Source organism: Mus pahari, unplaced genomic scaffold (assembly GCF_900095145.1).
Source record: "Mus pahari unplaced genomic scaffold, PAHARI_EIJ_v1.1 scaffold_11861_1, whole genome shotgun sequence".
NCBI classification, from domain to species: Eukaryota; Metazoa; Chordata; class Mammalia; order Rodentia; family Muridae; genus Mus; species Mus pahari.
Window position 1 is genome coordinate 9,016 of NW_018391919.1, and position 10,763 is coordinate 19,778.

Here is a 10,763-nt window from a genome sequence, read left to right on the forward strand (position 1 = left end):
GTAGCTTGTTTGCCCTCACGTTTAAGAACGAGAGTTCGAGATCCAGAAATGTCAAGAAAAAANTGTGGCTACATCCAATATTATTGCTCAGAGAAGGTAATTTATAACTTTATTAATTAGAAAACAACCAGAGGGAAGAAGGCAGGAGGACATTACCACTGTCATCCAGCATTGGTCATGCTGTCACATTATTACTAGTTTCAAANCTATTTCTCAAACTCTATGATGAGCTCTATTATACACAATCGATGACATGCATAGAAGAAGGCCCAGGCACTCTGTATCTAGGACACAAGGCAGGAATAAGAATGACAAAAAAAGGAAAGAATTAAAACAAAAACATGTATTTCAGAATGCTTTTGATATTTCTGTCAATCCTGAAATATGAAGCAAGAGCTTGAATGTCTGTTGTTCCTGATTCTTGAAAATATGAAGATTTTTAAGGCAGTTCAGTCTTTATGGGAAATCTGTAAGCTCTACCTATGAAGACATCCATGATCTGTTTTCTTAAAAAGGACAAAGGAAGGGGCACTATTACCCACAAATTGCTATATTAATTTTAAACAAGGAAAATAAACTGATGCATTCCATAAATACACCCTATATACATATTTCAAAATAATTTCAAAGATTTTTGTTTTTGTTTTTTGTTTTGTTTTGTTTTTTTGTTTTTGTTTTTTCGAGACAGGGTTTCTCTGCATAGCCCTGGCTGTCCTGGAACTCACTCTGTAGACCAGACTGTCATCAAACTCAGAAATCTGCCTTCCTCTTCCTCCCAAGGGCTGGGATTAAAGGCGTGTGCCACCATGCCTGGCTTCAAAGATTTTATAAAGCAACATTGTTATCATCTAAGCACTTTTGTAAGTGTGGAACCCAGAGATTTAATAAAAGACTAATATGAAGAGCTAGAAATAAAATCAGTATTTTGTAAACAATCTGAAAATTATAAATAACTAAATGAAATCTATATCTACATATATGTAGATATATATGCATGTATGTATGTTTGTATGTATGTATGTACCAGTGATTGTAATTTTATAAGATTTGGTAACTTAAATTATATAAGAAGGCAAAAAGTAACTCATTGAGCAAGAAACTGTCTATAAAAAAACATACATAACAAATCATAGGTTAATAAGTAATGTTTCCCTCCTACTACCAAAGCCAGCCACATGTCCTATGCTAAGAGACAGATAAACACATGAGACAGTGACTTTCTCTGGTAGCAATTGGTCCCAGCATGAAGACCATGTTGAGCATCACAGGCCTGGCTTAGGCAGAAGGAAAGTCTGTACACACCAAAAAAGGGACATTTGTAAAGATCATTGTCTCGGGAACTTGGAGAATTTAGAATTGAATCTATGATAAATAATTGTTCAAGCAAAAAGGAAAAGTAATTCCACACTCCCTCTTGGAGAGAGAAAGTCCTTGTACCTGGAAGGTAGGAGGGAAGCTTAGAAACATGGGAACCTGGACTGGGTTGGCCTGATGCTGCTTATATCCTAATGCTAACACTGGTTCCACAAGAGGTGGTTGCCATTCTAACTTATGTGGTGTCATGTGATCTTTTACCCAATTAGCTGGTCAACTGCGATTGTGCAGTGGAGGGCAAAGGTGGGATTGGGGACTTGACAGGGAGTTTCAGGCAGACAGGAAGAGAGAGAGAGAGAAGACAGCAGAGCAGGAAGCCACCATGGACTAGAACACAGTGGCCAGGAGAAACAGCAAGTAACACGGGACCTTCTGGCTAGGGTCTAAGTTAGTATAGCCCTAGATCTGCCCAATCTACATATGTGGCTTACAGTAATGGATCTAGGTTGTTCGTGGTTTATATAGGTTTATTAGGATTAAAAAGTCCAGCAACAGAAAATGGACTGGTGCATTGAGTACTTCCTTGAACATTAGAACAAATGTTACTCTAATGACCAACATAGGTTAAAAGAAAAGATATTTGGCAGCCACTAAGTTGCAGGCATCAAAACTGTCCTGGAATATGTAAGGAAATTCTTCTGTGGGTAACTTACTAATTGCATTGCTAAACAGACTCCTACATAGTGAAAATATGATATCATAAAAGCCTTCAGCTGAGGTTACTGTGAGAGGAAACATACTTATCCCCTGAGTTTTCCATTGAGTGTCAGGAAAACCCTACTCCAGCAAGTGTGAGAAGCCGAATGAGTCTTCCCCAGAGAATTCAGGGTTTGTCCCTATACCCAACTCACTTCTGGAACCATCACCACTAACTCATGCTATCATGATCTCTATAGGCTACTTTACACAAAAGAGATTTCATAGTAAAATGTGTGGTTCCTATCCATGGGCACCACCAGCAGCCTTTCTGCATGGATGAATCCAGAGACAAGACACAGACGCACACAAAGAGGAAGGAAGACTGGAAAAGGTGTAGGAGCCAGGAGAGAAGTCTATCGGAGAGAAATCTAGACAGTCAGACTCTACATCTCTAGTACAATAGCAGGAAAATGGACAGGTACCAACCTAACTCAGTGAAGACATGTATTTTTGTCTTTATAGGTAACGTTACACTCACCTTCAATAACTTATTCAGAGAATAATTACTGAGCTGTTCTTGCTGACTACATATTTGTGTGTTTTGCTGAGAACAAATATGTAGTGAACTTTGTGAACTTTGACTCTGGAAAATCATGCCCTCTATGGCAATGCCAAGTTTCAAAGACAGTTGCCAAATGTTGTGTTGTGATTTTGAGAATTCAGAAAAACTGAGAAATGTCCACTAAAAGTCTCTGCATCTATAATGTGCTTGGGTGGTTAAACATCAGAAGAAGGGTAAGAAGGATAAAAGGCAAGAATTGAGATTTAGTTGGCAAGAAGGTGGAAAGAATGCTAGAGAAGATCACAGAAAAGCATGTCCCACACCAAAGGACACTTCGTTTAGGGCAGGGTGGTGCAGACCAAACCAACTCTGATGCTGTTCTGTGTATGGCAACTCCATGGAGTCTCCATTGCTAGGAGATATAACTACGCCTCTGTAAAGAATGATCCAGAGAGATTCATGGGTGCTGTGCTACAGAACTATCATCAAAAATCCTAATTAGGACCTAGCACAGCAAACACAAATACATGCCTAGGCACATACAATCATTCAGCATACGGCTGTATACCCATCCATAATGTCTGTTCCCCAACAATACAAACACTATATGTGAAAAATGGCTGCCATAGGAAATAATACAACAAATAAAATGTCCTAGGGTTGTTTCTATTTGTTTGTTTGTTTGTTTGTTGCATTATATGTGTGGTTGTACTGTATGCCAGCTCATTATCAAGAACCTATGCATATGCACATATCTGTGAATGTGTGTGGCTGAGCATTGGGTGTGTGAATTAGTGTCTGAGACTGAGGGTTGTACTGATATTGATGGCAATGGTGATGGTGGTGGTTTGTGTGAGTGTGTGTAACTAAGTGTGTGGGGTGTGCATGAGTGTGGCACATGCCCAGATTGATTACCTACCAATCATACTTCTTGACTCATAAGACATCAGAACATAATATGTCCATGGAAAGAAAGTATTAAAGCGAGTTACCACAGTCTTCTTAACAAAATCAAATATAAAAAGCTAGTAAATATTACTAATGATCACTTGCAAAATAAGGTCACTCAATGAAAAGATTGTAATGTGATCACTAAAGGACAATGATAAGTCTGTAAAGCTTTGGCTTGTGTCTCTAATATATCTGCAAGAAAAATGCATGAAAAACAATATCAAGCATCTTTATGACTTTGTTAAGGTGGTCCACTCTTTCAACACCTATTCAATTTAGTTCTTGAAGTCTTAGCTAGAGCAATAATGCAACTGACAGATATCAGGGGGGGTATAAATTGAAAAGAAAGAAGTAAAAATATCTTTATTTGCAGAGAATATGACAGGGTATGTAAGTGACCCTAAAACCTGCACCAGGGAACTCCAACAGCTGATGAACACTTTCAGCTAAATTAACTCAGAAAATCAGTAGCCCTCCTATGTACACATGAAAGACTGAGAGAGAAATCAGAGAAACAACTTGTCACAATATCCTTAAACAATATAAAATATCTTGGAAATTCTAGCCAAGTCCTTGAAGAAAGAAATGGTAGAAGATATCAGAAGATGGAAAGATCTCCCATGCTCATGCATTTGTAGGATTGTCATAGTTTAAAAGGTCACCCTACCTGAAACAATCAACAGATTCAATGTAATCCTCATCAAAATTTCATCACAATTCTTTTCAGACACGAAAAGGTCAATTTTCAAATTCATATTGAAACAAAAAGAGCCCAGGTTAGCTACACTGATCATGAAAATAACACACCTGAAATCTTAGAGCAGTCAAGCAGGAAGTTAAGCCAGGTGGTCCTGATACAAACCTTTAATCCCAGCACTCATGAGTCAGAGGCAGGTGCACCTCTGAAGTCAAGGCCAGCCTGGTCTACACAGTGAGTTACAGGACAATCAGGGCTACATAGAATAACCCTGTCTCAAACCCCCCTAAAAATGACATCAAGAAATTTGTAGACAAATGTATGGCTCTAAGAAATAAATCATGTTTGCTAAGAAAACTCAGACGCAGAAAGAATATTGTATGCATTCACTTTTATTTGGATATTAGCCATTGAGTAAGTGATAATCAAGGTACAATCCATAGAAACTGGAAGGTTAGGCATAGAGGAAGGACCTAGGAGGGACACATGGATCTCAATGAGAGTGGAACATAGAATAGATTTTATGGGTGGACAGCAGCCAAAAGAGGACATCAGAGCAGAGGAGTCAGATGGGGAGGGTGAGGAGAAAAGATACTAAGGAGGGGTTTGTTGGAAGAGCCAGCTAAAATTGAAGAGCATTTGAATGGCCCTGTACAAACCTAGTGCAGTGGAAACTTCCTATAATTATAATAGGAAGGCAATCCTAATAAAGCATCCATAAGGCAAAGGAGAAAATACCCTGCCAGCCAAATCTTGTAATCTAATTAAGCTTGCAATACTGGGACTGGGTTTGATGTAATTCAGTTGTTAGCCAAAAGAAAATCATGGAAATCACCAAACAACCCAGGCTGTTGCCAAGACAATAGGATGCTCACCACAACCCTGACAGCAAGGTCCCAGTGTTGAAGACAAAACACACACAACTCACTGAACATGGAAAGCTGGAGCTGGTGCCTACTAGAACCTTCACACCCATGCTNTAGCGTCTATGCCATGGAAAGGGATGCTGCAGGATAGTAAAAGAAAAGTAATCATCAGCCCAACCAGAGTATGTTTGACCTACACTCTGTTGTGACTATAAAATATGTTAGAGCAATGGAGGTACAAACCTTGTGAGATGAACCAACCAATGTCTGATTTAACTTAAGGCCCACTCCATGAGATGGAACTCACTGCTAACACTGCTTGGGTCTAGATAGCCTCAAGAGCCAAGGCAAAACCAAATACTGTGGGAAGGTTTAAAAAGAGGTAACAATAAAGTGATTCCCACTGGTGTTCTGCTGGACTCATTGTCAGGGTCTTATTCAGCCTTCAGCATAGCTGCTTCCTCTTGCAGCAGATGGGAACAAACACAGAGACCCACAGCAAGACATTTCAGAGAGACAAACCCTGAAGTACACAGCTCTAAAGGAGATATCTCCATCAAATCCCTTCCCTCAGAGGTCAGAGAACTCCAAGGAGGAGGAGGCAGGAAGAATTGGGGAGAAGGAAATGACAGAGGGCACCAGGAGAGTAAAGCACTCTAAAAAAACTCAGCAAAGCTCATATGAACTCACAGATACTGACACGGAGTACACAGGGCCAACATGGGTTTGCACCAGGTCAGCTGCAGATGTACTTTAGTTTTCAGTTTAGTACTGTTATGGAACTCTGAATGTGTCAACAAGTGGTTTTCATATTTCTGTATATGAGAATACTATGATTGTTGTGACAAGTCTCTGGCCACTTTGAATTTTCTGTTGAACTGTCCAACACTGAAATGTAAAATTCTGTTTTATCTCGTGTGTTCTTAAAAACCAGAAACTCACAGACATTACATACTAGGTATCATATCAAAAGTTTTGAACTTTGTGCAATCTGAGTGAGTCTCCTATGGAGAACAACCTCCACACACTGAATGCTGCTCCGACACTTGAAGTGTTTTCTCAATGTTTACGAAAACATTAAATGCAGCTTGAAGGAGTTTTGTTCTTGTTGTTGTTGTTGTCTCTCTAAACGCCTCTTCTAGGTTAGAAGACAAATGATCCGGTGGCATTGTGGCATTTTCAGATGTGGGATGCTTTCCTCTGGCTCACTCTAAAATTAGATTGACCATTGGAATTTATATACAAATATCTCACAACTGTACACATCCATATTAATAAGTCACCTCTATGGAATTATTCTCCTAATTAGTAAATTGACAAAAAAAAAAAAGAAACATTCTCTAACTCAAAAGAAGTGACATACACAACAATAAAAATAGTAAATCACAAACCAGTAAAGAATTTCTTTTTATATTGACCAAAGCTATGGCTATCTTCAGGTGCTAAAGCATATATAACATACCTTGGAAAGTGGCTTCCCCTGGAGGCAGTTGATCCCTCCAACAAAGACCATGTTGGGCATCACAGGTCTGGGGAACTCCAACACAAAGTCAGTGCGAAACATCCAAATGGACACTGAGCTGAAGAGGTCTGTCATAGTCACTGGGGTCTGCAGAACTTCAGAGGCAATTTCTACAGCAGTTTTGAAAAAATAGGGGCAAAATGCACGTTCCTTCATGTAGGAGAGATGGTTCCACACTCTCTCCATGAAAGTCATGGTGTCTGTGTATTTCGAGAAAAGTCTAGGAACATAGGAAGGATGACTTGGGCACTGGGCACCCACTTCAAGATGGTAGCAAAATGCAAGTCTTGCAAAGATCACTGATGGGAGCGACAGATATTTGGCAACAATCAGTCCACACACATCAAAAGGATCCAGCAACACAGCATCAAAAGAACTCTGCTTCAAATATTCCACTAACTTCTTGTCATTAAACAAACCCCTACAGTGTGAAAATATTATTTCAAAGAAAGGTCTGGCTGAGCCTGTCCCGAGAGAACGTATACTGTGCTCTGGAGTTTTCCATTGAGTGTCAGAAAAATACTTGAATGCTCTGTCCAGGTCCTCCAGAGTGTGAGAAATTGAGTATGTCTTCACTGTACAATTCAGTGATTTCCCCATCTGCCAACTCACCTCTGGGATGACTACCACCACCTCATGCCCTCTGTGGCTCAGTTTCTCCACAATCATCTGCATGGTGAACCAGTGGCTCCCATCCATGGGCACCACCAGCAGCCTGCCTGCCTGGGCCAAGCCAGAGGCCAGCAGCAGGCACACACAGAGGAGGGAGGCTGGGAAGGCTGTAGGAGCCATAGTACAATCAGAGCCCAGAGCAATCCAGCTGATATGACTGTAGGCTTTTCTAATAGAGTGGAACCAGAAAACCTTCTGCGGTGGACACATGTATTTGCATGTTTGCAAGTGAAGTCAAATTCAGTGTTAATGATTTACTCAAAAGAGTAATACTTAACTGTGCTGACAGAAATATCTTTCGTATGCTCTCCAGGTTAAAAGGGGTTATGATCTTTCTTTAGGAAACATCATGACTTCTATTTCAGAAACAGTTTGGAATGAGTTATGAAACAATAATTTGGATGTTGATGATTCAGATAAAGTAAGAGGCTGCCTTAAGGGGGCATCTTCAACCACCACATGGTCATTTTTACAGCATAAGAAGTGAAGCTAAGCAAGACACACAGTGACAGAGACTGCTAGAGGTCACACAGAAGCAGGATACTCCGTAAAGGACACATTTTGATGGAAAGGACTTCCCAGGTTTCAAATCTACTCTATGTTGCTTTGAAACCATGGATCTGACAGTTAAGGAGTCTTGACTGACAGTTCCTGAGCCTTTGGACTCTGCTCTGCTGTAGGACTCCAGTCATCTAATAAGCCAGCCACTGTCCCTGTCAAAATAGGAAACACTCACTGTGTTAGATATTCACTAGGAGGTTTCTGTTCTTTTAAGCAACATTTCTAAGACAGGATGACTTTTATTTCTAAGCCTGTCTTTTAAACAGACATCTGGACACAAGATAGCTGATGAAGAGCACCTGAGCCTGAAAAAGTCATTGACTCCAATGATGAAGGTCAGATTACTTTACTGCAGGCACCATGGTCAGGGGAGGGGGCAGCTTTTCTCAGAACCAATGGGTCTAGAGCCTAGGACTTGCATCTTTCATCAGAGTCCCTGGAGAGACTGATGGACTAAGTCCTGGTATTGAGTGAGTCAGGAAATAATGACCATGTAAGGCAGTGTCTTTTTTTTTTTTTTTTTTTGGTTTTTGGTTTTTCGAGACAGGGTTTCTCTGTATAGCCTTGGCTGTCCTGGAACTCACTTTGTAGACCAGGCTGGCCTCGAACTCAGAAATCCGCCTGCCTCTGCCTCCCAAGTGTTGGGATTAAAGGCATGTGCCACCATGCCCGGCTTGGCAGTGTCTTTTTAATGGAGAATCTAATCACTTAATGTTTCACACAGGAGTCCTGAAAATCCTTTGACTTGGGTGTAAAACAGTGATGCTCTGAGGGATTGGCTAGCCAAAGTGTAGACACATCACTCCTCTCACCACAGGCATAGAGGGCAGTGTGACCTCTATGGAGAGACTCTCAGAGGAAGGTCATGATGATTTCATCACATACAGTAAGTATTTCCTGGTATTAAGTTTTCTATGCTATCATGTATCATCTTTAAGCTAATTTCAGTGTGGTATGAAGGTATAATTACAGGTCTCCTCCTGTGTACCTTTATGCACTAGCTCAACATCTGTTCAACAATCCACTATTTACAGGTTGAGAGGCTTAACACTGGCAGAAAACCATGATCAAACTATGGATGGATTTGTCTTAGTGTCTCTGGTATATTCCACTGCCTTTTTTTCAATAATTAGTTAGTTTATTTACTTCCTTTATATCCTGTTTGGAGCTTCTCTCTCCTCCCTCCTCTCCTCCCAGTCCTGTTCTCTCACCTCCTCTTCTTCTACTCCCCTCTCTTTCTTCTCAGAGGAGAGACTTCCCAAGGGAGGATGCTTAACTAAAATAGACATCTGGGTGGATGGAGAGAAGCAACTGGGTGGGAGACAGGGTGAGGAAGGGGAACAAGAGGGATCCGGGGTGGGGAGGATGGTTGGGGAGAGAACTGGAATTGGTAGGGGACATCTCTGGGACAATCTGGAAACCTAGGACAATGGGAACTCCCAGGAATCTATGAGGGTGAGCCTAGCAATGACACCTAGCAATAGGGATCATGGAACATGAGCTGGGCACCATCTATAACCAGGCAAGACAGAGGGATACCAACCTGATGAAGGCACAGGGATACCAACCTAGCCATAAAACGTTTCAGCCACAATTTTTACTGCCTATAAGAGGTACAAGGATAAAGCAGGAACAGTAATTGAGGGAAGGGCCAACCCATGTCTGGCCCAACTTGAATCCAATGCCAGGAGAGACAGCCCACCCTTGACATTGTTAATAATATTATCCTAATAATATTGCCAACAGGATGCTATCATAACACCCATCTGAGTAGTTTCACCCAGTACCCCATAAAAACAGATATAGAGACCCAAATCTATCCACTGAGTTCTTAGAGATGCTTTTAAGATGTTTGGGGCAACTTAGTTATACACTGTATCACAGTATGCTGTTACCATGGTAAAGGATGTTCTCAACATCAACATAATGGAGAAGGGGTTTATTTAAGATTACAATTCTAGGCCACAGTCCAAAGCTACAGAGAGGAAGAGGCAGCAAGAATTTAAGACACTTGTCTCAGACATTCAGTCGAGGGCAGACAGAAATATCTGCATGTGCACCTACTATATAGCTAATTTTCTCCATTCTTACAGTGGAGGGGCTGCACACAGAATGTTGTCACCCAGGGTGGGCTGTGTCTTCCCACATCAATTAATGGAATTAAGATGATCCCACCACAGACATGCCCACAAACCAATCACACCTATGCAATCCCTCACTGAGGCACTCTTTCCAGGAGATTCTAGACTCTGTAACCTGGTGATTGAAGTAAACACCACAGCTCCATGTTTTTCAACTGGAAGCATAGATATCACATTGAGCTATAATCTTGCACTCTTCCTCCCCGAGTCTCATGAATATCTCTTATTGTAAAACATAGTCCATTTTCAAAGTCCTCAATGACTTTAAATATTTCAGCATTTCCAAGTCCTAAAACTCTTACCTTTGAGGTTGAAAAAGAAGTGGCCACTCACCCTTACATTAAGAGAGTGCCACCTCTAGGGCTCTTCTGAGAGAAACCAAGCAATGGCTATAACAATCCAGAAAATGAGCTGGCCAATCACTCAACCTAGGTACAGGGTCTCCTTCCTTCCCAGGTTTCAGAAGTGGAGGAGCTATACCTGCTTGATTGTGGGCGTCAGTGGATGCCCTCAATGTCCAAGGCTGTAAAACAGCTCTTCCCTGACAGGAAAATCTCCACCTCTACACACTTCAGGAAAGGAGGCAGAGTTGACATACTTGGTAAACCAGAAAGCCACTTATTTTATGCAGAAACAGACCCTACAGCTATCTTGCCCAGAAGACAGGTGATCAACTGTGTACAGTACCAGTCTCTGTGTAGGGCTGGTCCTGAGCAGAGCACTCTAACCTCAGAGACTCACTGGCAGCTCTGCTTAGTGTCAGATACAGAGTTGACAA

At 41.2% G+C, this 10,763-nt stretch overlaps 1 protein-coding gene across 2 annotated transcripts in view; it reads right to left on the reverse strand.

Annotated features, from left to right (window-relative positions):
* The window catches only part of LOC110314749 (UDP-glucuronosyltransferase 1-9-like), a 16,422-nt gene extending 8,949 nt beyond the window's left edge, over positions 1-7,473 (reverse strand). The window contains exons 1-2 of one of the 2 annotated variants that reach the window (XM_029534636.1): positions 6,552-7,473; positions 4,107-6,299 (exon numbers count right to left, since the gene is read on the reverse strand). In XM_029534636.1, coding sequence (XP_029390496.1) covers positions 6,228-6,299; positions 6,552-7,403 — 924 coding nt within the window. In that variant the 5' untranslated portion in view covers positions 7,404-7,473 and the 3' untranslated portion in view covers positions 4,107-6,227. Of the gene's footprint in view, positions 1-4,106; positions 6,300-6,551 lie in introns of those variants that run through there. The other variant, XM_029534637.1, reaches the window with a different exon arrangement.
* Between the last annotated feature and the right edge of the window lie 3,290 nt (positions 7,474-10,763).